Consider the following 12,212-nt stretch of genomic DNA (forward strand, 5'->3'; position numbering starts at 1 on the left):
ATGTATTCTGTCTGGTATACTAAGAGTTTTTCTAGGGGTGTTCACTGATAGCATGGTTCATAATAGTGAAAAATTGCAATAATTTAAATGTTCATTAGTAGGAGTTTGGATAGATTGTTGTATGTCCATGTCATGGAAATATATATTCATATAACTAAATGTGAAAACTACAATGTGATAGCCAATTCTTCCATCCTTTCCTCCAACTCTGTTCAACTTTTGTTGGGTGATTTACACATATTTTTATCCCTGAAAATGTCTTCCACTTAGAGAAGCTGAGAGAAGACCCTGCTCTTTCAAAGAAGAAAAAAGCAAAAGATGTATAGGTTCAAATAATTTGGGCAAACATTTTTTTACTAATTTTATAAAATGTTTAAGTTGTTTGAGTAAGGGAAATGGGGTGATATATGAGCCAATATGGTGAATTAAATAGTTTTCCCTGTAGGTCTAGATTTATGATATGCTCTGTCCTTGGAAATAGCAACTTCAGCTTGCTAGAAGTGTAAAAGTTGACTAGTAAATCTATGAAAATATACTTCCTTTGAGATATTTTCAGTGTCAGTTAGCTACCTTCTATTATAAAAACCTTCAAAGAGTGTTTCACCAAGTGTATGGAAGCCTGCAATGAAAAAAAAAAATCTGATTTTAACGTTATGGTGTTTTGAGGGCACCTGGGTGGCTCAGTTGGTTAAACATCTGACTTCAGCTCAGGTCATTATCTCATGGTTGGTGAGTTCAAGCCCTATGTCAGGCTCTGTGCTGACAGCATGCAGTCTGGAGCCTGCCTCAGATTCTGTCTGCCCCTCCCCTATGCATGCTCTGTCTTTCTCTCTCTCAAAGGTAAATAAACATTTAAAAAAAATTATGGTGTTTTGAAAGAAATTTAAAAGGCTATATTATACCAAATTGACAATATAAACATAAAAGTATGGACCATTAATAGGTATCTTCTTCATTTACTTTGGGTTACTTTTACATACATTCAGATGTTGGGATGTTGGATTACTAAGACAAAAAATACATATATATATATATATATATACACACACACACACACACACACACACACACACACACATACACACACACATACATATAATTACTTCTGGTAATGGTGGTGTGAAGAGGTTGACTGTTCCTCTCTCCATACAAAATAAGTATAAAACTGGACAAAATTGTCATAAGCACCAGTTTTAGGACTCTGAAAACTGGCAATTAAGACAAATTAAGCCTGTTTAAGGTTATAAGCAAGTGTTGAATCACTGTATTGTACACCTGAAACTAATATTACACTGTATGTTAACTAACTGGAATTAAAAAAAAAAAAGACAGATTAAGTGTTTATACTTAAATAATGGCTAAAGATTTGGATAAAAATGGCAGGAACATGTGGCCTTCTTGCCTGAGGCAGCTTCCATACCCTACTTGGCCAGTGAGAAATTGTAGCTTCACCAGTCCTGGGGTTGGGCAGAAAAATCAACAGCTCTGCTGCCAGAGGGGTCGGAATCAGGTTTGGGCAGTAAGACTGTGATATTGTAATTTTTAAAAAATATTTATTTATTTTTAATTTACATCCAAGTCAGTTAGCATATAGTGCAATAATGTTTTCAGGAGTAGATTCCAGTGATTCCTCCCTATGTATAACACCCAGTGCTCTTCCCAATAAGTGTCCTCCATAATGCCCCTTACCCATTTAGCACATTGCCCCTCCAAACCCCTCCAGTAACCCTCTGTTTGTTCTCCATATTTAAGAGTCTCTTATGTTTTGTCCCTCTCCTTGCTTTTATATTATTTTTGCTTCCCTTCCCTTATGTTCATCTGTTTTGTATTTTAAATTCCTCATATGAATGAAGTCATATGATATTTGTCTTTCTCTGACTTATTTCACTTAGCATAATACCCTCTAGTTCCATCCACATAGTTGCAAATGGCAAGATTTCATTCTTTTTGATTGCTGAGTAATACTCCATTGTATATATACATACCACATCTTCTTTTTTTTTTTTTTTTTATAACACATCTTCTTTATCCATTCATCTGTCAATGGACATTTGGGCTCTTTCCATATTTTGGCTATTGTCAATAACGCTGCTATAAACATTGGGGTGCATGTGCCCCTTCGAAACAGCACACCTGTATCCCTTGGATAAATACCTAGTAGTGCAGTTTCTGGGTCGTAGGGTAGTTCTATTTTTAACTTTTTGAGGAACCTTTCCAGAGTGGCTGTACTAGTTTGCATTCCCACTGGCAGTGCAAAAGAGATCCTCTTTTTCCGCATCCTCACCAGCATCTGTTGTTGCCTGAGTTGTTAATTTTAGCCATTCTAACTGGTATGAGGTGATACCTCATTGTGGTTTTAATTTGTATTTCCCTGACGATGAGTGATGTTGAGTATTTTTTCATGTGTCGGTTGGCCATCTGGATGTCTTCTTTGCAAAAGTGTCTATTCTTGTCTTTTGCCCATTTCTTCACTGGATTATTTATTTTTGGGGTGTTGAGTTTGATACGTTCTTTATAGATATTGGATACTAACCCTTTATCTGAAATGTCATTTGCAAATATCTTCTCCCATTCTGTTGGTTGCCTTTTAGTTTTGTGGTTGTTTCCTTCACTGTCCAGATGATGGTCCCAATAGTTCATTTTTTGTTTTTGTTTCCCTTGCTTCTGGAGACATGTCAAGTAAGAAGTTTCTATGGACGAGGTCAGAGAGGTTGTTAACCTACTTTCTCCTCTAGAATTTTGATGGCTTCCTGTCTTACGTTTAGGTCTTTCATCTATTTTGAGTTTATTTTTGTATGGTGTAAGAAAGTGGTCCAGGTTCATTTTTCTGCATGTTGCTGTACAGTTTTCCCAACACCACTTGCTAAAGAGACTGTCTTTATTCCATTGGATATTCTTTCCTGTTTTGTGAAAGATTAGTTGGCCATACATTTGTGGGTCCATTTCTGGGTTCTCTATTCTGTTTCATTGATCTAAGAAATATATATTTGGTTTTATCCTTTTTCTGGCACAGAACTTCCAAAACCCTTGGAATTTTTTAAGTGGTAGGAGCAATAAAGGTGTTTTACTTGTTTTGTTATGTTAATGAGGTAACTTTTGAAAGGCCCCTAGATAGCCTAAGGATGAGGGTTAATTGCCAGGGAGAACAAACATGTGGTTAGAGGGTTGGAACTTTCAGCACCCTGACCTGTGGGGAGGGTATATGAGGCTGGAGATTGCATTAAAACACCGATGGCCAGTAATTAATCAATTGTGGACATAGTACTGAAGCCTCCACAAAAACCCATAGGGGTTTGGTTTAGAGAGCTCTTAAGTGAACTTCTGAGGCAGGTGCTGCGAGAGTTGTGTGCCTAGAGAGGGCATGGGAGCTCCATGTCCCTTCCCACCTACCTTGCTCTATGAATCTCTTCCATCTGGATGTTCAGCTGTATCCTTTATCATATTCATTTATAATAAATTGGTAAACAGTAAACTATTTTCCTGGGTTTTGTGAGCCTCTCTAGCCAATTAATTGAACCAGGGGAGAAGGGCATGGAGACTTCCAAATTATAGCTGATTGGTCAGAAACACAGGCGACAACCTAGAGTTGGGATGACATCTGAAGTGAGGTGGGTACAGTCTCTTAGGACTGATCATTAACCTGTGGGATCTGATACTATCCCCATGTAGTGTTAGAACTGAGTTAAATTATAGGACCCCTATCTGGTGTCACAGAGAATTGCTTGCTAATGTTGGAAAACCCACACATGGGAGTTGGTGTCAGAATCCTAAGGGCAAACAGTGTGTCTTCACCAACTAAATGTGGATTTGGATGCAAATGGATGAAGAAACCACATAGTTTTGATAGGCTGAAGGCTGTTCCAGTTAGATTGAGCAGCCATCTGCCAGAAGGTTCACAGAAGTAAGGGAGCAATTTCACAGAGAAGTAAGGGAGGGCTGAGGTCAGCTCTCCACTCATTCCTGGCTGACTGTGAAACTATGCATATGCAACGAGAGACAGTGCGAGCCCAGCAAAAAGTGAAACTCGGTAGAAACTACAGATCTGGCTGTGTCTTTGAATGTATTCCCCAAGCCACACACGGATAATCAACAGAGTGGAACACTTACAGGTTCATAGGATGACCACTAAGCTATGTATATACAGGTGAGACCCCTAGAATGAATGGAAGAATCAAAAGATACATGGTATGTGTATAAACTGAACAGCAAAATGGCGGATATAAATCTAGTCGTATCCAGTGTTTTTAAGTGGATGGATAAAACACTCCAATCAGTAGTTTGTTGTCCTGGCAGACAACAGTGTACCCTTCCTCAGAATTCTTATGACATCTGTCTGAGTCTTAGGCTGTCTTCCTGAACCCATTGCTGTGGCAAGAATTCAATCACATCTGAGATTAAATCCTGGCACTCTCACAGACTACCTGACTAAATTTGAGCAAAGCACTATAATATTAAGATATCATAAGGCTGTTGGGTGGATTAATGAAACCTTGTAAATGGTTATAGCAATACCTGGCACAGAGAACACTCAATAAATGTTAGTGATATGATGATGGCTGTGGAGATCATGACAGTGGTGATGATGATGATAGTCTCCTTTAGACTGTGAACTCCATAGAAACAGGATCTGTGGCTTTCTCTTCTTTAAATTTAACTATTCACACAGTACTTTGCATGGAGTAGGTACTCAAATGCCTCTTGATTGAATTGAATGAATGAATTACATCTTATAGACATCATAGAGGAACTGACATTTGAGATGGAGTGATGATTAATTTTATGCATCAACTTGGTTAGGTTATGGTGCCCAGTTGTTTCGTCAAACTCTAGTCTAGATGTTACTGTGAAAGTATTTTGTAGATGTAATTAATGTTTACAAACAGTTGACTTTAAGTATAGGAGATTACCATTGACAATGTAGGTGGATCTCATCCAATTAGTTGAAGGCCTGAAGAGCAAAACCTAAGGTTTCCCAAACTATAAGGGATTCTGCCTCAAAACTATAATGTAGAGATACAACCTAAATTTTACCCGGCTAGCTTGCATACAGATTTCACACACAAGACTGTGATATCAACTTTTGTCTGAGTTGCTAGCCTCTGGATTGCCCTCTGGATTTTGGACTTGCAACTCTCATAATTGCATGAGCCAATTCCTTAAATCTTGCGTGCTCTCTCTCTCTCTTTCTCTTCCTCCCTCTCCTATTAGTTCTGTTTTCCCAGAGAACCCCAGCTGATACACAATGGTTTTGAATGCTCAGTGAAAATAATGGCTAAAACACTGAGTATTTACTATGTGACCAGCAATATATGGGGAAGGGTAAAGTGATAAGTTGCAATCCAGGCTATGGTAGTTATAAAATATGTCCACAAATGATTTGATACTTCTCTCTTCCAAAGGTGGAGCTAATTCTACAGACTATACTTAGTGACTCTAACAGATAAAATGTGGTGAAGTGACAGTATTGGACCTTGGAGACCAGGTCTTTAAATGCATTGTGGCTTTCTTCTTGCACTCACCCTTGTATCGCTTACTTTGGGCTAAGCCAACTGCTATGTGTGAAGATACTCAAGCAACTGTACAGAGAGGGCAGAAGCTAGGAAGGCTTTGCTAGAATGTTTGTAAAAGCTTGAAAGGTCTTGAAGAAACTGTGAGATGCGTGTTTGCAGAAAGTAAGGTAAATGTTATTGGAGTTAGGATTAAAAGGAATCTCTATTGGGGCATCTGGGTGGCTCAGTTGGCTAAGCATCTGACTTTGGCTCAGGTCATTATCTCACCGTTCTTGAGTTTGAGCCCCGCATCAGGCTCTGTGCTGAAAGCTTGGAGCCTGGAGCCTGCTTCAGATTCTGTGTCTCACTCTCTCTCTCTGCCCCTGCCCTGCTCATGCTCTCTCACTCAAAAATAAATAAACATTAAAAAAATTAAAAATAAATAATAAATAAAAAGAGGAATCTTTGTGATGTAATGGCAGAAAGTTTAGCCATATAGTCATCTGCAGTAATGTAGAGAAATATTTAAGGAAATGAGTGGTCTAAGACTTTCAGATAGATTGTTAGAGGGTCTGTTTGGTTTTCTCTTGCTGCTTTATAGCAAAGTATGAGAGGAGAGAGATAAGCAAAAGGAAAGGCTGTTTAGCAAAAAGGAGTTGGAACTTACTGTTTCTGAAGATTCCCCACTTTTCCCAATGGCAGATAATGCTAAAATTAAGGGTTGACTTCTGAGCAAAAATCATTCCAGGCACTTTTGGGAAATTGTGGTCTGATGGTGAAACCTAGGGTGTGACTATATAATCCTTCATTAAAATCTCAGAAAGATCCAAGATGATGTCTTAGAAAATAATTTAATCAAGTATCAGGTTTTTTTGAAGATGCGTAAGGGCAGTCTCAGCAGAAGCCCAGTGGAGAGAAGCGTGCAGCTTTGGTCTAATGGAGTGAACTGCAGTAAGATTCATAGGAGAACCACACATGTTTTTAAAGAGCATTATATTGGGGTGCCTGGGTGGCTCAGTCGGTTAAGCGTCCGACTTTGGCTCAGGTCATGATCTCGCGGTCCGTGGGTTTGAGGCCCGCGTCGGGCTCTTTGCTGACAGCTCAGAGCCTGGAGCCTGTTTCAGATTCTGTGTCTCCCTCTTTCTCTGACCCTCCCCTGTTCATGCTCTCTTTCTCTCTCTCTGTCTCAAAAATAAATAAATATTTAAAAAATTAAAAAAAAAAATAAAGAGCATTATATTGTTGGAAATACCGCCAGCTTGGTCTGAAATGCAGAGAGACGTCACAAAATGAAAACTGGACCCCCAGAATTCTGTTGACAGGACTCACACTCAGAACACTGTGCAGCTCTAACACATGGTCTACCTCTCATTGAGAAGGAATGATAATTTAGAGGATGGAAGCAAGAGCCCAGAGGAGCCCAGAGAATAGTTATTTCTGATCAGGAACAGGGCTAAACTTCTAATCAAGGAACTTCTAACATTTTCCTGGCTGGAGTTTAGAATTTCAATGGACCAGTGATTCCTGTTTGCCTCTTGTTTTCTCCTTTTGTGAATAAGAATATCTGTAGTGATTATCCTATGCCTGCTGCACGTGTGTATTTTGGGTATGTGTGGGGCAGACATCTTGTCTCTTTGGTTCACAAGTCTTCCAACTGTGAGGGACTGTATTGTCAGAACTGCTCTTAAAGAACCACATCTGTGGAGGTTGAATAAGGACTTGACTTAGATGCCAACATCCTGGATTTCAAGCTGAGGTTGTAAAAGGATGAGACTTTGCTTTGCTTTGCTTTCTTTCTTTCCTTTTTCATTTTTTCTTTTTTCTTTGTAGGGCATGAGTTTAGTTTACACATGAAAGGAGTCTAAGTAACTTGTGGTCAGAGGGTAGACTGGTGGTTTTAAAATACGTCCACAATGGGGCACCTGGGTGGCATCTGACTTCGGTTCAGGTCATGATCTCATGGTTTGTGGGTTTGAGCCCCGCGTCGGGCTCTGTGCTGATAGCTCAGAGCCTGGATCCTGCTTCAGATTCTGTGTCTCCCTCCCTCTGTGTCCCTCCCCTGCTCACACTCTGTCTCTCTCTCTCTCAAAAATAAATAAAAACATTAAAAATGAAATAAGGGGCGCCTGGGTGGCTCAGTTGGTTAAGTGTCTGACTTTGGCTCAGGTCGTGATCTCACCATTTGTGAGTTTGAGCCCTGTGTCGTGCTCCATGCTGATAGCTGAGAGCCTGGAGCCTGCTTCTGACTCTGTGTCTCCTCTCTCTGCCCCTTCCCCGCTCGCTCTGTCTCTCTTTCTCTCTCTCTCTCTCAAAAATAAACAAACATTTAAAAATTTTTTAAAAAATGAAATAAAATATGTCCACAAATGTTTGATATTCCTCTGCTGAAAAGGAAGTCTAACTCCTTTGTCCTTGAATGTGGGCTGTACTTCAGGGCTGTAATGAATACAATGAGATAGATGTGACAGTGTTAGACTTAGGTGAGTAAGTCATAATAACGATTGTGGCTTTCTCCTTGCTTTGCTTTGGGAGAACTTAGCTGCCGTGTCATGAAGACACTCAGGATGTTTATGTGTTGAGGAGCTGAGTCCTCTTGCTAAAAACTAGAAAAGAACTGAGGCCTCCAGCCAACAGCCATGTGAATGAGCCTTCTTAGGAAGCAGACCTCTTGCCCCCGGTAAACCTTCAGATAACGGCAGCCCAAACATCTTGACTGCAATCTCATGAGAGATTTTGAGCCAAGAACCACCCAGTTCAGCTTCTGCCAGATTCCTGACCCATAGAAAGTATGTGAAATAATAAGCACGTACATTTGTTATAAACTACTAAGTAATCTGCTGTATAGCAATAGATAACTAATAAATAGGCATGGTGGGCATCATTAATAAAAGTGGATTGCAGAAAAACAATCATTTGGTTAATTATCAGGCAACTCATATTTACCTTTTCTGTAATGTGTGATGTTTGAAATTCTCAAGTTAGTAGGTCAAAGGCTGGGTTTGTAGAGGACGAATATCTGACTTCTACATTAGAATGAAGTTGCACTGGGCATGCACAATATCTTTTCATGTTTTGGTGAATGTGTGATTTGTGTGCTTCCAAATATTTTGGCAGGTGCTTTGTGACTGTTCCTTTGAATTTTACCATTTGTCTCCACTTATTTCAAAACAGCGTTAAAGCTGATGTTTGAAATGTTGCGAGCAATAGAAGCCAGATTCATTCATAGATCTGAATGTAACTCATACATTAAGGGAAGAAATGTTGGCGGAATTGGTAGAGACTTATCTCTCTTCTGTTTCAAGAACTACATATCTACAAGGTGTAATTTTTTTTAACATGAGGAGAGTGTCCAACGTATTTTTTTAAGTTTATTTATTTTGAAAAAGAGAGAGAGAGAGCACAAGCAGGAGGAGGAGGAGGGAGGGGCAGAGAGATAGAGGAGAGGGAGAATCCCAAGCATTGCAAGCTAATAGTGCAGAGCCCCAGTGCGGGGCTGGATCTCACGAACAATGAGGTCACGACCTGAACCGAAATCAAGAGGATGCTTAACCAACTAACCCACCTAAGTGCCACCAAAGTACTTCTTGATTGTGTAGTTAAGTAAGTTAATTTGTAAAAGTAAAAAGAGCTCAAATCCATTAAGTGTTTTTATATATTTCTGACTTTAGTATTATTGTATCATAGTTTAAAAATCTTAGAATAATTTGACAGGGAAATACTGGAAAATGGAAAAAGCATTATGTTTTACATAAAGGTAATATAATCACTTGTAAGGGAATCATCAGCAATGAAACTGTTACTTGCTAACATTTAGCATCACTGTGTTGTCTTTACTTTTAGTAGGAAGGTCAAACTAACAAATGAAGCGGCTAAGTCTTGATAAGTGTTTGTTACTTCAGGTCATGGTTTTATCACTAATAGTTCTATTTTTTCAGAAATTGAAATAATTAATAATACCTTTTATTATTATTATTTTTTTACTCAGGGAATTGCTCCAAAGCTGGAATTTTCTACGACCTCAGTGATAACTGAATGTCTGATAAGCTCGAGGAAGTGCCGCACTCAGGTTCAAATCTTTTATTTATTTATTTATTTATTTATTTATTTATTTATACAATTTTTTTTTAAACGTTTATTCATTTCTTTTGAGAGACAGAGAGAGACAAAGTGTGAGCAGGGAAGGGCCAGAGAGAGAGAGAGAGAGAGAGACACAGAATACAAAGCAGGCTCTGGGCTCCGCCAAGCTGTCAGCACAGAGCCTGACGCGGGGCTCGAACTCACAAACCGTGAGATCATGACCTGAGCCGAAGTTGGACACTTAACCCACTGAGCCACCCAGGCGCCCTTCAAATCATTTATTTAAATTATTTAATGGTTTAACTTATTTGTTGATAGTTATGGGCATTTGGAGAGAATTATGCTTTTATTTTGACCATAGCTCATTTCATTTTTTTGGGTCAATCTGGAGTGTAAGCAAAACAATTATCAAAGGTATTTAGCAGTTCATTTGCATCTTAAATGTGAGAGTGAAGAGTTTGGTACACATGATAGGCGGTGCCACGATGCAATTATTATTTGTAATGCCATGGGCCTTTTTTTTTTTTAATGCAAAGAAATCAGTCTGCCAGAAAGATGTTGAGATCAAGAAGCCTTACAGAGAGCTAGATGGGAGGCTTCTATAAATCTTATAGGAGTTACAGATGATGCAAAAAGTTCAGAGGATTCTTTTTAGCAAATGTGACCAGAGGTTTTCATGCGGGGATATTGGTGTTTAGTAAGTATGGTTTCCTGAGTCTCTCCCATTCCTTAAATGATTCTTGCTCAGTTTGGTGGCCACACTGATGGTATCAGACTAAGGGAAGCTTGGACACTTCAACCTAAGTACCTTGTATATTTGTAAAAACTGCCTTTAGTCACCTAAGTTATATGGACCTGGTATTTCATTCCAGTCTGACTTTTCACTGAGTCCCCGAGATCATCTTACTGCCTTGTCCACAAATTATCTAATAATGTCTAGGCATCACTCATATGCAGTTGCATTATGATTAGGTAACAATGAACAGCCTGTGATGGATGAGGAGCCAGGAGCATATAAAGCCCTGAGGATCCAAACGAGGCAGGACTGGACCCATGGTGGCAAGAGCGGAGTGTTAATTTACTGTACTCTCAGTTTTAGAGTAAATTTGCTAAGGATGATAACTGTGACGTAAGCTAAGAAGGTAAAGCATGGTTTATATGAAATTATTAAGGGGATCATTCTTACGTTGTTTGACAAGATACATAGTATGGCTATAGTTATTTGTCTTTGAAATGCAAGCTGAAATGCAGCTAGTAGAGATCTAACAACCTCTGCTTGCCAGATGCAGAGACGTTACTGACTTGTTTTGAGATATGTACTGTGCATTTTTGTAAATTGTTAAAAATGTTTTACCCGGACTCAGACAAATTTTTTCTCTCCTCATCGGGGTCTGCCCTTCTGGTGGGTGGGTAGAAAAGTATGAAGTAGAGCATATGCTCAGAAAGGTACACACGTTCTAAGTGCACAGCGTGGTGAAGAGTCCTTTCTAAATGTAAAATTATCCCCCCATTAGGACTTTCATCAGACTTAGGAATTAACGTTTTCCTCCGTGAAGTTTTTAACTTGCCATTTTTTAACTTGCTATTTTTTTAACTTGCTATTTCAGTGTTTGTCATTTGTTATTTATTGAACAGATATAATAGGATAGGCTTCAGTGTCAGACATTGTTTAAGAAAATATGCCTCAGAATCAGATCTGGGTTCAAGTTCCTCATTAGGCTGCCTTAAATATTAAATTAGAGAATATATGCAGTGTGTCTGGCACATAACATATAACTAATTAATTTGGTGACTGCTACTGAAGTTTTTTTTAAAGATAATTGGGAGGGAAGACAATAGATAAAATACAAGATAGAAAACATTGTCTGGTAGGCACAACAGAGTCTATACTTACACATTAAAATTTTGAATGTTATCAGCCAGAATTTTAATCTTACTTGCCCTTATTTGAAAATGTGATAAATCTACTTTTAAAAAACCGAATATTGGTTAAAGTTAAAATTTTAATGGCTGTAAAGCAGCATTTTCAGGTTCAAACATAAGAATAAGACAAACCATTTTGGTTTTTAAGAGAGAATGAGTGAAAGAAACTATAAAATTATTTAAGTTTACAAATACTTGTAATGATCTCTATTCCTTTTGGCACATTATTTTCAAATTGATGTTTTGTCACCAGTTGAATGGATTGAAAAAATTAAGCATATTATTGTGAATTTCTGAAATAAAACTAGTTTTCTACTTACACTTTTTACTTACTAAAGGTAGACTTTATTATGAATTAGTTAAATGTCAGTAGTAGTTTTATTAATATGTGTGTTAGTCTGCTATATCAGGTAGGTTTTGCTGTGTAAAAAGCAACGCTAACTTGGTGGCTTAAAATAAAATGTTTCTCACAGTTCTGTGTATTGGTTGAGTGGTTCTTTTGGTTTGAACTGGCAAGGCTGGGGCTGACTGATCTAGGATAGCTTCACTCTGTCTGGCAGTTGGCTGAGTTTCTGGTCTGGGAAGGACTTTATATTCCTGGTAATTGGCTTGATTTTAGCCGGAATGGTGGCCACAATACTTTCGTCTTCTAGTAGCCTAATTTTGGCTCATTCACATGGAGGCAGGATGGTTGTCAAAAAGGAGTAAAAGACTTTAGCACTT

The 12,212-nt window shown here is 38.5% G+C and overlaps 1 protein-coding gene across 1 annotated transcript in view; it reads left to right on the forward strand.

Annotated features, from left to right (window-relative positions):
* Positions 1 to 12,212, forward strand: part of SPATA6 (spermatogenesis associated 6) — a 147,670-nt gene that overhangs the window by 51,953 nt on the left and 83,505 nt on the right. Inside the window, 1 exon segment of the mRNA XM_019449360.2 lies at positions 9,475 to 9,555. Within this exon segment, the coding sequence (XP_019304905.2) occupies positions 9,475 to 9,555 (81 nt within the window).

The sequence above is a fragment of the Panthera pardus genome, unplaced genomic scaffold (genome assembly GCF_024362965.1).
Source record: "Panthera pardus isolate Hobbes unplaced genomic scaffold, ASM2436296v1 HiC_scaffold_11, whole genome shotgun sequence".
Taxonomy (NCBI): Eukaryota; Metazoa; Chordata; class Mammalia; order Carnivora; family Felidae; genus Panthera; species Panthera pardus.